This window comes from Python bivittatus, unplaced genomic scaffold (assembly GCF_059951505.1).
Source record: "Python bivittatus isolate LINGU-HERP-01145 unplaced genomic scaffold, Pbiv_v1 ctg000700_np1212, whole genome shotgun sequence".
Lineage (NCBI taxonomy): Eukaryota > Metazoa > Chordata > Lepidosauria > Squamata > Pythonidae > Python > Python bivittatus.
Genome location: NW_028277098.1, coordinates 77,869,613 through 77,884,772, shown reverse-complemented (window position 1 = coordinate 77,884,772; position 15,160 = coordinate 77,869,613). Strand labels below are relative to the sequence as shown.

Genomic DNA, 15,160 nt, shown 5'->3' with positions numbered 1-15,160 from the left:
CAACTTAAATTTTAAAAATCATTCCTATCACCAATTATTCTCCTGTCACGCAGCTGCCATACACTTAATGGTGTTGCTTTAGCGAAACAAAAGTAATATAATTTTGTGTACTGGATAAAGATCTTTAGAGTACATCCAATCCAGCTATTAATGATGGACAATCTTTTTTTTTGGGGGGGGGGTCACCATCCACATTCCTTCACTAATAATCTGGTGGGTGGGGCTGAACAAGCAGTGAATGGGACAAGAGCCAAAAGTGTGTGGGGACATCCATTCTCTCTCTGAAACTTCTTTTACCTTCTTTCCAATGCCCTCTTTGTTCCAGGCTGCACCAAAGGACAGAGGTCTCAATTTGCACAATTTTTGAAATTAGGGCAAGAGCTGTGTAAAATTAGCCTGAGGACTGGGTGTAGCCCTAAAGGGATAACCTGGCCACTTCCTATGTAGAATCTATTCAAAACAGTTATGATTTTCAGCAAGTCCATATACCCCCTTTTTTTTTTTTGCAGGTTCATGAACTGGATGATGGTGGGGGTGGACCAGTCTCACACCCTTCTGCCTAGTACTGCCAGCAATCATGTTGACACTGTCAGCAGGCTGTTGCTGAATAGTTCAGTCTCAAATATGCCATGACTCAGAAAGATGAGGAAGTGAGGCCTTGTGGCCAGCCAAAACAAAGAAGCACAGGCTGTTCTGCAACATAATTAAATCACTGCAGACCCTTTTAAAAAGGGAATTCTAGATGATGGAAATACCTCCCTCATTAGCAACTTGCTAACATAATCGGGCCACCTATGTGACAATTTGAAATTGCCCATCTAGAGCTCTGGCAAAAGAAAAAGTCTGTATGTGAAGCGTTGACAAGATTAACAATCTTTAACAACACAAATTAAGAGCCCCTATACAGGCTTTCTGTAATTCTGATTGTAAAGGGAATCTATACTGTATTACATTTTGTGATATGGTTAGGGTTATAATGAAAATCAAGTAATAACACATTTAATAAAATAAATCAGTGGCACTACTATCACCCCTATTCATTGTTTCATGGGAAAAGAGTTTAGGATTTTCTTTTCTTTTTTGCACTATCCATGGTGGTAAGATCAATATCATTATCCCTATAACATAACTTCATTTATTCCAGAAAACCCATCTTTCAGGCAACCCAGACTTTTAAAGGTCATCATATTCTATGACTCCATGTTCAATCAAGAAAATTCAATTCTGGTCTAGTTCTGTTGAACCTAAAGCCAACCCAAGTTAGTTTCATTTCCTCTTCCTATCCTCTTCTCCTACCATGTATTTCTTTTCCTTTTTCATCTGTATCGTATTACTCTCTCCATGAAGCTAAGAACCTATAGAAATGCACTGTTTTCCAATCCTAGTACACGGTCTTCACTTTGAAACAAACTTTTAATGCTTGAAGTCTCCACTGGCTACAGCTAACTCATGCCATCCCAGTGTCTTGGCACTGAGAAAAGCCTCTACAATCAAGAAGCATTTTCTTTTCAAAAGAAAAATCCGTTTCTGCAGCTGTAAGAGAAGTTTTGCCGTACTTTCTCCAACTTGCCACTTTCACTCTCTATCAGCACTCCCCAAGTCTTCTATCAGCCATATTTCTAATTGTCCTGTTGAAATTAGATTCCCTGAGTGCCTCTCAATGTACTTAGCATCAATCCACATCTTTATTGCTTTACAGTATTTATATAAAGCAATCTAAAGCAAAGTATTTATTTAAAGCAAACTTTTAATTTTGAGTGATCTGCTGGCTAGATAGGGAACCTCTATGTCATAATATTGCCATTCTCACCAGTAGATGCTGCCCATTCATCTGATCTGAAAGACCTTTCAGAGTGAACCATAGCACTCATAGCTCCAGCTGGTTCATTTACAATATTGACACATGATGGGACCACATTCCCTGCATCAACCTCTTTTGGAACTGGGTTTCAACCTGAATCTGAGGTTCAAGATGGCTCCCTAATACCAATTTCTTTTGTCAGCAAGAGAATAAAAAATACATTGAAGAAAGCTTTTTGTGTAGATATGTACTATATTGCATCAATCTCCATCAGCCTCCTTCATCCTAAGTGCTTCAATTTGTTTTTTGAAATGGGAGATGACAGAAACCTTTCTCTTGGTTTTTCCATGAACTCCAGTACATATCACACTGGACTGTCTTCTGTACCAATCTGTTGATGCATGTGCGCTCCTAGGTACACCAGAACTTGTTTGCCTATCCAGTTGCCAACCAGTGGAGAAATGGTAACATCAACCTAGCATTTCCTTTAGTTCTTGCTTCCTCTGCTTTACCCATCTGTAGTGTTTGGAACTCCAGAAGTTGTTTCTCTGTGGTCCTGCCAGAAAAATGGATTGGAATGCAGTCTGTGACCTGAAAGGAAAAAGAATATCTTCTTCTGCTCTCTTCTTCCTTTGGGGATGAAGGTGAGGATTTATTTTTATTCTTATTTTTTATTAGAATTGAATGAACTGACTTCCCAAGTAATTTTTCCCTCTCAGAAACCTTTGCTGCATGGCTGGTTCCTGAGTGGTGGTTCACCTCCCTACTCTTCAACCACAGGCTGTGGCTGCAAAGTGTAAGCAATCCATAGATATATCTGTCATGAGCTCTGCTGCTCTGGCTAGTTTGTTGATGCCTTTTCTCACACCTTTGGGCTTTGTTAGGACTTCTGGGAGGAGCTCACACCTGTATTACTGAAGTTCAGGCTATGATGGAGGAAACAGCTGCAGCCCTGATTCCCTGGGCTACTGCTTCATGGGGTCAATTCAGTGCTCCATTTGTTCTTGCATTCCACTAGGCCTATAAGTACCTTTCCTCCCACTCTTAGAATTTCTGACTGATTGATCGGGATGTTATTGGCTCACTAATGATAGACATATCTAGCCATTCCATGACCTTGCTCACTAGTGTGGAGGGCACCTTGACTTTGCTAGAAAAGGCATATTGAAGTCCATGTTGGAACCTAAAGGACATACCTCAGCAGAACCTTGCAAATCTTTGGTGGTACTGATTGTAGGATTGTTGGGGTTCAGCTGCAGGTTGAATGTACTTCCTGCATCTCTTCTGCTCACAGTATGTTGGGTGTCTTGCTCTTCTCTTTTTTTCCCTTTCCACATGAGCATGAAAAAGATCACAACTTAAGTGGAGGATGAGGAAGAGTTGGATTCACTTGAAGAGCTTCTGGAAATCAAAGTCTCTCACCACTTGATCTGGGCTGGCCTCTGTTCCCCATGAGCTGATTTAATATTATGTATAATTCAGGTCTGGAGATGGCTTTTCTCAAGGAAGAAAGGAGTCTGGCTGGAGCTCTTGCGTTCAGTGTAAGTAGACAGTAGGTAGCAATGGCGGCTTCTCCCTCCTAAGCCATTGCAAATAGGTCTTGCTACACTGGTTTGGTCTCATCTATTCTATCAGTCCTTACCCCCTTAACATATCAGCACATCCAGACTCAGTTTTCCCAGCACCCACTCTTCATCTTTTGGTAGAAAATAAGGAGATTATTCATTTAAGGGCTTCTGTGGTGTTGTGCCATTTTTTCTGGCTGCTGTGACAATCCGGATAATTTCAGCCTGATGGTGCTGCTCAGAGGGATTTCACTGTTAGTGCTGCCCCAAATCCCCTCTATTAGGCTGGATTAGGCCTGGTATCTAGTCTACTGGTAGAGAGGGGAACTCTTTCATTTTGGAGAGGACCCCAGAGCTGGTGCTGCTGCTTACCACCTTCTCCTTGCTTTGGTCTCTCTGGAAACCAACACTCCCCAGATTGTCCAGTCCAGTTCATGTGGCTGGTCTATCTCCTTCCCCCCAGTCGGCAATATTTGGCCTTTCACCTGTGCTTGTTTTTGTCATGCCATTTAGCTACGCTAGTGGCTCCTTGATTGCTTACAGTTTGCTATGCCAGCACAGGACTCTCTCCTCTGCTCACTTCCTGAATCCTATTCCTTAAAAAAAAATGTTCTCAGTGCTTAAGATGTGTCTCTGTGTGTGTGTGTGTGTGTGTGTACACACACACACGCTATAATAGTATTCTCAGAATCTGGGAAAGAAAAGGGAATTGTTTAAAACATGGCAGTGAAGAAACAGTTGGACATTTTAACTTTCTCCTAAGCAAGCCCTCAGGGAATCTAGGAAAAAGAAATTCAAACAACTCACGAGGACCCTACCTGAATGAATTCACTAATAAATGACAACTGCTGTTTTCTTTTTTGTTCCTAAGTTTCTCTATTCTAACCTCTTTTTCCTGACATTACATTTGATTAATGAGACAGTGTGTGAATTTTGCTTCCTTGGTCATATATTGCCACTGCTGTTAACATTAATCTTGGAAACCCAGTACTGCATATTCTAGACCTAGATCATGGCAACTGACCTACAGAGAACACTGCTGATGGCTGAACAGATTGCTAATACCATATACCCCCTGCTTCTTCCTAGAAGGCAGAGCTAAAGGGTGAAGACAGAGGATTTCCTCCATAGGACAGGAAGAAGTCTTAAGGCCTGCCTTCTAACTAGAAAAGATGGAGTTCACCTTTTCTTGATACAATAGCTCCATCTTTAGTGACCAAGAACAGAGCCTAAACTTGTTCCCAGACCTGGGTGAATCCTCAAATGAGAGGGATCTGCTAGAACAATTCTATTCTTCATCTCTGATTATTTAGGAATAGTCTTACCTAGCTGCTCAGACATGGCTTTTTTGCTTAAGTAATTATCCTTAATCCAACTCTTAAATATTTGAGTTATAAGACAGAGATGTCATTCTGTTCACCATATTAATTATAGTTCCATGAAAGCCCCGGTGCCTTCCAGAAACTGCATATAGAGGTATGAATGATGGGTCAAAGTATTCAAACTCCCTGCAGACAAATGACAGATAAGGTTAGCATTATATATAGCAGTTGAAAAGCTACATACTGTATGTATCCAAAGTCATAGTATCTATCCAGCATGAAATTAGATTTTTACATTGCCTTACATAAAAACTCAGTTGCCGTTTTATAGTGAAAAGACAAGACCATCTTTTTGGTATAGTTTAATTCAATTTATGTATTTGCACAAATCTTACATTAATAGCCTCAAATTTCACCAACAGCAATCCACTACTGTGGGGAATATGAAATATCTATCTAAATCAATCAATCAATCATCTACAGGTAGTCCTCGGATAACAACCATTTGTTCAGCGACTGTTCAAAGTTATGATGGCACTGAAGGTTATTTATGATTCGTCCTTGAAGTTGTGGCTGTCGCAGCATCCTCACGGCCATGCGATCACAATTCAGGCACTTGGCAACCAGCTCACAATTACAATGGTCGCAGCATCCTGTGGTCCCATGATTACCATTTGTGATCTTCACTGTGGCTTCCAATGAGCAAAGTCAGTGGGGAAGCTGGGAGGAAGTTGAAAATGGCGATAACGAGATGTCATGCTTAACGACTGCAAGGGATTTGCTTGATGACCACAACCAGAACTGCCACAACTGCTGTCATAAGTCGGTGTGGTCTGTGATGTCACACTTTACGACCATGTCGCTTAGCAATGGAGTTGCAGGTCCCAATTACCATTATTAAGCAAGGACTACTTGTATCTATCTATTGAAGCAATTCCTATTTTGCAAGAAAGAGGCAGCATCTGAGACTCATTTCCAGGTTTCTCCCAGTCATCACATGTTCAATATTGTCTGCCTCACTATATTGTCTAACTTCATTGTAAACTTCAGCCAGACACATTATATTAACAGCTTACTAAAGAAGCACTAATTCTTACTTCAAGATGACAAGCAGAGAGACTTTTTCCCTTTTAATCCCAGAGAGAGAGCAATCCAGCCAAGCTGTAACTGAAAACACAAGAGTCTTGTGACTCTATATTTAAAGGCCAAGGGTAAAAGTGTGCCAAAAAGCTCATGTTCCTCCAAACACATTTTTTTAAAAATGATTGCCCTTGAGCATCTGGAACTATACTCTAAATGGTATGGTAACCTCTTGCATTCCAGTTGTTAGTAAGAATATATAGCATGTTTTCACATCATGTTCATCATAAGTGAGGAGCTTATGGGCACATAAGTTATATCCTAGATTTTAGTTAAATTGGTATCCTCATGCTCAGACCTATATGTGCCCATTCAGAGGTAAACCAAACTGAAATGAATAGTTTTACCTTAGTAAATGCAGCTTGAGGGCTTTCCAAGTGAGTCATTAACTATGTCTCAGAGATGCCCCACTAATGTTTTAGAGGACTTTTGATACAGCCTTCACCTCATATCCAACTCACCATAAAGGCAGCCTAAATTTGTCTTTAAGCTGTTCCAGTGTTTTCTGTTTTCTCCTGACACAAGTCTTTCCGTATGAATGATCTGTGATGCCTTAATCATGATCTTAGTGATTATGTGATCAAGGATTATCATCTGCTGAGCTGCTATTGACTGACTGAGGCTGCTTTGGGCATGGCCATTCCTCTTGGGACTCTGGGCATTGCCCTACATGAAATTTGGGCTGCTGGAGAAACACCTGGTTTCCTTGGAGGCATCTGCCCACATGATACCTGACCCACACTTCACAAGTGTCATTTAGGAACGATGTGGCTCCTTATACATACAGGAAAACTGTTTGTCTCTTTAAGGATTTTTCAAAAGACTGTAGAGCTGTCTCTTTAAAAAAAAAAAAGGTCTGCTGGTTGATTTAAATGGGAAAAGAGATGTATTACTAGTTTTGTCACAAATGAGTGCATTAAAGTTTTTCTGCTACTTCTGCCAACAAGGAATTTTGTATGGCTGTGCTTTCTGCTGTTCTTATTATTTTGGGAGGAAGGCAGTGCCATTTTGTCTACTCTAATGTTATTTTGCATACTGTGTTTCAGGATGATGGGAGCTAGGTTGATAAGAATTCTACTAATTTCCCCTTCATGTGTCAGCAAGTCCAGTAAACTTGTCTACCAGTCTTCTGGAAGACTGGTAAACCTCTGTCAGAGAAGCAGAGGATGGGCTGGGATGAAGTGAGAGGGTGTTCTGCCAGTGCATCGTGTGAACTCCCTCCCACTTCATCCCACACCCCTCCTCCACCCTATGTGCTCAGCTATTTGCGGATATAGTTCTACCAGTGTTACAAAAGACTGCTAGACCTGTATTCAGAAGTACATGTATTGCCATGGAGTATCTCAGCACTGGCAATTTAAACGATGGGTAACACCTCCATCCAGACACCTGCCTGCACTCATCCAAGTCTGCCCCACCAACTTTAAGGCTGGGTTTTTTTTCCCGTTGGCTGTGGGGTGGGGACTTGAGGAATGTGCATTAGTGCAGCCATGAGGAATAACCCAGAATAAGACTAGATCTTTAGTCCCATCTCCACTTCCCAGATGGGAGAGCAGCAGGTTAGGCCTATGCAAGGCAGCTTGGCTTGGCTTCAGCTGAGGCACTTTGTGTCATGGAGGCAACCTGTTTCTCCACATTGAAGCAAAGAGGCTTGGCAATTCTTTTCAATGCGCAATCTCTTTGCTTTCTCATTCAAAGATTTGGAGGATGCTTCTATGCATGTGAAAAAGCCTTTTCCAGCTACCGGGACTGCTGGATGAGAACTTCAAGTGAAGCAAACACTGTCCAATCAGTGGACCCAGAGCTTTATGAAGCAGCTTCAAAGGGGTGCTCTACGCAAGCGCTCATCAAAGTACTCCTTCAAAGTTTAGCTCAGCCCTGAAGGTTATGCACTCTGTTTCACCTCTGCTGTTTGCCCCAGCCAGTGTGTGTCTGTTTGTCCTTCCAATCCACTGCTGGATGGATGGGCCAGCAGTGGGGGAGCAGTGACTGGGCAGAGAGACAAACAGGGTGATACTTAATTATTTGTTTCCAATGTTTATATATGGCACACAGCCATATTGTGGTGTATAAAAGACTACATAAAATCCATTAAAACAATTAAAATAATATACAACAGCACAACCTAATCCTGGCATCCACATGAAGTGGCCGTGTATCAGTTCATAAAACTGATTAACAAAATCTCAGTAATTTAATTAAAGTTCTTTGGAAGAGACTGGTGTTGGTAGCCCTCCTGAATACCATGAATCCCCATGTAAATTATTTCACAAGGGTGAAGCATAATCAATAACAACAACAACAACATGTTGTTTTTCCCTCCCTTGATGTTACATGGGATGGGTACTCTCAATACCTCCATCTGGGATGAACACACTTCCTCTATGGCACTCTTTAGTTGCAGCCCACAAAAGGGAGACAAAGATTGGAGGCCAGACAACACCTCCACCAGGAGGACCTTCCTAAAGAAGCCATTTCCTGGATCCAGCCATTCCTCACTCACCCACTCATATATCCTATATGCATACACACACACCATGCATCCCAAAGGAGCTAGGTGGAGCATGAATGTATCCCATTGCTGGGCTAGTACTGGAGTTTCCTCAGCTTTTAGTATAGGGGTCTTTAGACTGTGAGAGCATGTTATCTAACAAGAGTCAATGGAAGACTCATGTGACTCTTCCATTCTTGGCTTCTACAGACCACCCTTTCTGCTAAGGCAAGGCTTGTAAAGATTTATTTACAAATCTTACATTATTTCTCATGCCCCTCGGAATGCAGAAAGGGATCTTTTGTGGAGGTAGGAACTGGCAGCAACATTGTCATCAGAAAATATTTTTATTATAACAATCATACCATATTATCAGGGTTCATGCACTGCATTAGACTATGGTAATCTTGGTTAATGGAACAAGCCATAATGACTTGATGTTTATATAACACTGTGCCATAAACTATGCTTGCAAATCACAACAGCTGGATTGACACATCATGATAAGCCAAAACACAATGAAAACAAATTATGACTTAATGTGGTATGTGAAGACAGCCATTATTTCAAGCTTCCTTTCTGGAAGTGAATACGGATTACTTCTTTTGATGAAAGAAAGAAAAGAAAAGGATTTCCAGCAGCAAGATGGATGGACTAAATTACAATGGTGATGGATCCGTCATTGTGGGACTTGAAGGGCCAGATTGGGAATAGATCTTTCTAGAGAAGTTTATGTATGTGGTTGCTAAGAGTCAACAGCAACTTCACAGCACATAATCACTCAATCAGTGGTGCTCCTTATACTACCACAGAAAATGGGTAAGACAGATAAGTATAGTTGCTTCACCCTGTGGCTCCTTTTGGACCCATTTTTAGTCTTTTTGATTAGAATCAAGCAACTCTTATGTAAACTGCTTTTTATTGATTGCCTATTCAGCCACAGGATGGGTGTGAGAGAAGCAAAATTCCACTTCAGTTTTTCAGTATTTACTTATAGAGTCAACTAGATTAAAGTTTTTTGTCATCATTGTTCATAAAAAATATTTTGTTCACAGTACTAAAAATGGTTTTCTTGTGCCCATCTTTGGCCATTAGGATTCTTCTGTCATCTTCATTCCATTTTTTAACGAAAAAAAAATCCCCCCACTTAAATCTTTGGAAGCTGTCTTTTCCTACCCCCATTCAATCATATCCATATTACTGAGAAGTTCTACAACCCTAAATGAGACCTTAACATGTCTGAAGCAAAAAATGTAAGGCAAATATATCTGAATCAATCCTTCTAGGCTAGTTTTTGGATAATTCAGGAATTCTATTTAACAAATTCCAGGTTCATGTTGAGGAGGATAAAGTTGAACTGAGGACAGGCTTTTATGAGTCTTTATCTGTTTTTTTTTCTAATGGGAATGTAAATAAACTAACTCCAGCAGTTAAATAAATATTTGAGCTATTAGTGCTATTCCTGTACACCTACTAAGAAAACTACCCAATCAAATTACAGCTGCAGATTTATCACAGTGCAGGCAGTATTTTGGAACACATTTCTTAGTATCAGTTGCTGAGGAACTTGAAGAGGAAAAGCTACTGACCCCCTGCTTTGTGGTAGGTTTCTCAGATGCCTATTTTTGGACACAGTTCTAAAAACCAAAAGAAATTATGCTGGGTTAGATTGGTGTGATTGAGCAGAGCTGCTGGTACAAGCGGGAGAGATTCTAAACTTGTAAATACAGGTAGTCCTTGACTTATGACTATTCATTTAATGCCTATTTGAAGTTATGATGGCACTGAAAAAAAGTGACTTATGACTGGTCTTTGCACATATGACTGTTGCAACATCCCCGTGATCAAAAATCAGGAGCTTGGCAACTGGCAAGTATTTACAATGGTGCCAGCATCCCGGGTTCATGTGATCATCATTTAGAAACTTCCCAGGGGGCTTCCGACAAGCAAATTCAATGGGGGGAAGCTGGATTCGCTTAACAACCATTTGATTTGCATAACGAGTGTGGTGATTCACTTAACAACCGCAGCAAAAAGATAGTAAAATTGGGTGCAATCCACTTAACAACTGCATTGCTTAGTGATGAAAATTCCAAAATGTGGTCATAAGTTGAGGACTACTTTTCCAGGCTTTCCATGGCTGCAGGTGATTCTGCATAGCTTGTTTGCTCCTCAGGGGGGAAAAAAAACCAAATAAAAGAAGCCATTTTCCAAAGTATTCAAGCAAGCTGAAAAAAAATGGCTGCTGTAACAAGATAGGAACTTCATACATATGAGGATTCCAAACTGGTAACTGAACTCTTTGAAAACTAGGTTATGTAAAATATCTTCTTTCGTTGTTCTGATGATTAAAGTAATCAATATGATTTGTTCCTGGCTGACCGTCTATGGAATTTGGTAGCAACATGAGCCCAGGAGAATAAATGCTGGAGGTAAGTATGTGGTAATAGGGTGCAACAAGGTGCTTTGGAGCAGGCATGGGTATGCTATTAGGACTTTAACTCAAATGCGTATTTAATTGCAATGATGTACCCTCACCCCCACCCCTACTCTGTGAGCCCAGGAAAAAAAGCAACTTTTTAAAGGAGGTACTAACAAGTATGGTATGTGTACTCATGCACACTCCAAAGTACCTTCTCTGCTTTGTAATTTAAGTGCTTTGCACCCCTACCTCCAGGGAATACTTGTGCCCTAGGCTAGACTCAGAATCTGAAAAAACATACCAGAAGAAAACAATGGCAAACTACTTCTGCATTCTTACCAAGAAATGTCTATCAAATTACCAGGAGTTGAGTTCAACCCTAAGGTCACTTTACTTGCTACTCTCACATTTCATCACTGACTTATATTATTTAATAGGATATACTTGTTAAAGGTTAAATGAACTGGGTTATGGGAAAATATTATGGGTGCGTGCATTGGATTTGGCTAAACTCCAGACTGCAAACAAAACAGAATAATTCAGATCAAAATGATGGTGCCCTAAGGTGGAGGAGATCAGTCTGAATCCATTTAGATTCTGGGCCTCTATGAAGTTTTGATGTTGATTTGTTCCTCCAGAACTTTGTGACACTTTTGTGATTTATGTAAAAGACCATGGTGGAAAGAGAAGGGGGTATCTGTGAGACGGGTATAGCATCAATAGATTAAAAAAGATGTGGTATCTGGGTCTTTAATTATCTTTCTGACCTATTTACAATATAATGAAAGATTACTTTCCATTCTAGTTCCTGGTATGCATTAAATAATGAGCTTCTGAAAGGCTGGAGCAACAGCTTTTTACTCAACACTTGATAACCAAGTGCCAAAAATATTTATACAACACCAAGCAATTCTACTTTCCAGAGAACAAAATAGATTTTTTTTTCCACAATACACATAGGGGAAAATGGTATGAGATAGCAGGGGGGAAAAAGATATCATCATTGTCAAATTATTGAGTGTTTTACAGAGCATCATTTTTCAAACAAGGTTTGGGATACTTTTGACAACAAATTTTAGACTTCTCTAAATTTATCATCACATCACAGCTGAAATAAATAATAAATGGAATCCTTCCATGTCATTCTTATTTGTTTTATACTTTAGAAATCTGTTTCCAAGCTTTTCTCTTTTAGCCAGATATCTGAAATATACTGCATATTTACCGTGATGCAGTGAGAGCAATGCAAGGATTAATTTCCATTCTAAATCACCAGAATTTAACCTGGGCAATAGCCCCAGCATACTGAGTGAAGCACAACATTTACTGTTTAGCACGATTCAAGGTCATGGCATAAGGATAGAAACTGTAGAACCTGACTAACAACTTTATTTTATAGCCCACAATCCATTCCAAGTCTAGTAGTTAGTAGTAGTTTCCCCTCCAATGTCACCCCATACAGAACATATGAATGAATTCTGATGGATACCAGGCATTGTACTTATAGGGAGGACCAGGAATGGCAATTTAATTTGCATTAAAAGAAATTATGAGTTCACCACACACACTATAAGCAATAGTTTGGACTGATGGTCACCAACTTTTCTTGAGAAGAGTTGCCTTTATTCAGTGGCAGCACCTACTTCTCCAAATCATTCCCCCTTTCTTCTATGGATACACCTAGAATGATGCTAAAAATAAATGTGGAGTTGGCCCTATGGAGCTCTTTATTATTTGAGGGTGGCAAAAAAACAGGAAAAAAATCCACACTCAAAATTCTGGACATAAATAAATCAATGCTATTAAGGGACAAGTAGATGGACATCTCAAATCAACTAGATGTACAACATTTCAGTATAAGAAATATAGCTATGGAGGAATGCTGGGTAGTTATCTTTCTATAATTGTTTGTTATATAATATAGAAAAATTAGCTATCTGGACAGAACTGAAAAGTCATATTTTAAATGTGCCATCAGATCCTTGGTATATTAGACCTGGGGTGGATAATCTACAGTCCATGGACTTCAGACAGTCCCAAATGCTTTTTATGCAATCTCCAAACCACCCAAGAAAATACTGCTGAAAATTTGGCAATAAAAACTGAGAATTGGCAGTAGAGTTCTTTCCCAATTTCTGCTGAGAAATTTTAAAAAGTTGTATAAAGATATACAGTATTGTAAAGATGATTAAATACAGTCCAAAAATAATCAAACCATGGCACTGATTATTATATTGAATTCCTAAACATTATTCTAAAACTACCTCTGTCACCATGATAGCATTAAGGAGAATATAGATAATCCATTCATTTACCCAAACTAGTAAAAATCATCAACAGAACTCAGTGGGAACAATCTAATCCATTCATTCTTTCTCATTTTATACCAAATAGTCATTGATGGACACCTGAATGGCGTAGCCTCCATCTGAATCAAAGAACCTGGGATTGCTGGCATTCCAGTGGACAGTGTGGCGGAGGCCCTGCACTTTCCAGGAGGGCACCCCAAAGCAAGAAGAGCCCCCAGGGCAGTGCCAGCAACACCCCAACCTGGCGCATCGTTCCAATGGGGGTTCAGCATTGGCAGTTCATTTTATACCACCTTTTTTGCTCAAGGTCACCAAGTCAGTGCTCTAAAAAAATTAAAACAGCAAAGCGCTGAAAGTAATGTAAAAGCTCTAGTAAAAAGATATGTATGATAAACTTTTAAAAGCTCAAAAGGTTAAAAACCAAAAGAATAAAAGCTTATCTTAGCTCTGAAGGCAGTGCATTAAAATAAAGATGATTCTGTTTATTTATTTTACGGGATTTGTATCCCGTAAAATAAATCATCAAATTACTCAGTCATGAAATTACTCAAGGTGACATATAGGTTGAGTTAAAACACAATAAAACAGTAAAAGAAGACCAAAAGAAAGTGCATCAGATAAAATAGATATGTTAAAATGCCTATCTAAAATACTAAAACCAATAGTGGAGTTATTTTAAAAAGAATTTTTAGGGCAGCTGATAATGATTTTCATTGCCCGTGCACCTGTACTCTTAATAACTCAGGATAGAGAGGCATTAGTAGGTAGAAATGCCTCTCTTTGTAAACTTTCTGCTGATTTCTGCAGATGAAGCTGTCTTTAAAAGCAAAGAGCAAGGCTAAAAGTCTTTTTCCATGCGGTTGCCACTTTACAAATCCTATCCCTTTAATACACCATTTAAATGCATTGAAGTTTAATTACCAAACTTTTTCTTGTTAACTAAAACCCCATTTCATCAATAAATAAACATATACTAAAATGAGTAGAAATCAAGCCATTTCATCATTCTTAAGCACCTATGAAAATAAATTAAAAGATAACTGTTAACCCAGCAAATGTTGATTAAGTATTTGACATTAAAGGGTATGTCAGGTAGACCATCTTTCATTAGTGGAGGGTGAAGTCTGCTATACTGTACCTTTTGTCTTTCCCAGAGTTGTGAAGAGGGCCTGTGCCCCAGGTGAGTGCATCAAGTCAATCTGGGGGGGTCAGCATACAGCCTGAAGAAATTCTTTGACCAATTTCTTGTCTTTTGGGCACTAGCCTGTCAGCTAGGAAGAGAGTTGTAGTCTGAAGCTCCTTTAACTTATGTCCTTCTGCAAATGTTAAGATCAGCTCTCCTTCAGTAGGAAATGAAGCAAGATGTTATTATGCATTGGCTAGATGCCAACAGCACCACCTCTACACAGGTGGAATTTCACTGCAATACTTAGATCATCCATTTTTGGGGTAATTTACAAATTTTTAATAAAACTTCTTTTTCAAACTAGACTGAGAGGTGGGATGGGAACTATCATCTTGTGGTATGGCTTCCTAGGTCAGAGGAGGTAGAGCTCAAAGATGCCAAACACGAGGGAACACCTAGAGTGGTTATACCGAGTCGCCCTCTGCAATGCTTCATCCAGAATCTGAGCTCTGATGAATCCTTAAGAGTACAATGTTCAGAATCCAGAATCAGGAGATGGAGAGAGGCAGAAGTTTGACTACATGGGAGTGAGTTGTTACTCATAAGTAATCTCTCTGACTGATTAGCCCTGATGAACAGCAATTGGTGTTGGGTGGTAACTTAACTTTGAAGTTAGATTTACAGAAGCCTTTAGGTGGGGCTGCTGGGGTATCTGGCTTTTGAGCTCCTGATTTTGAACTTCTGTTGATTCTTTCTTAACTCTCTCTAACTGAACATGCCCTGATAATCCTTGTTGATGTTGTATCTTCATGACATTGTCTTTTTCTCATCCCCAGCTGAAAAAGCTTAATGTTGTTTTTAACTGTTCTAATTTTAAAAGAGGGTTTTCTTCTTTCCCTGACCCAATTTTTACAATGGGCACAATCTAGAATGCTTCATCGATTATGTGGTTGCTGGTGTGATGAGTGATTGGGATTTCTCCAG

General features: G+C 39.7%; 1 protein-coding gene across 2 annotated transcripts in view; it reads right to left on the bottom strand.

The window, feature by feature from the left end:
• Window positions 1-15,160, bottom strand: part of SGK2 (serum/glucocorticoid regulated kinase 2) — a 48,379-nt gene that overhangs the window by 26,110 nt on the left and 7,109 nt on the right. Inside the window, exon 1 of one of the 2 annotated variants that reach the window (XM_088153183.1) lies at window positions 14,189-14,364. The exons of the other annotated variant lie outside the window; for it this stretch is intronic. Within the exon in view, the coding sequence (XP_088009309.1) occupies window positions 14,189-14,240 (52 nt within the window). The 5' untranslated portion in view covers window positions 14,241-14,364. Of the gene's footprint in view, window positions 1-14,188; window positions 14,365-15,160 lie in introns of those variants that run through there. 2 annotated transcript variants of the gene reach the window in all.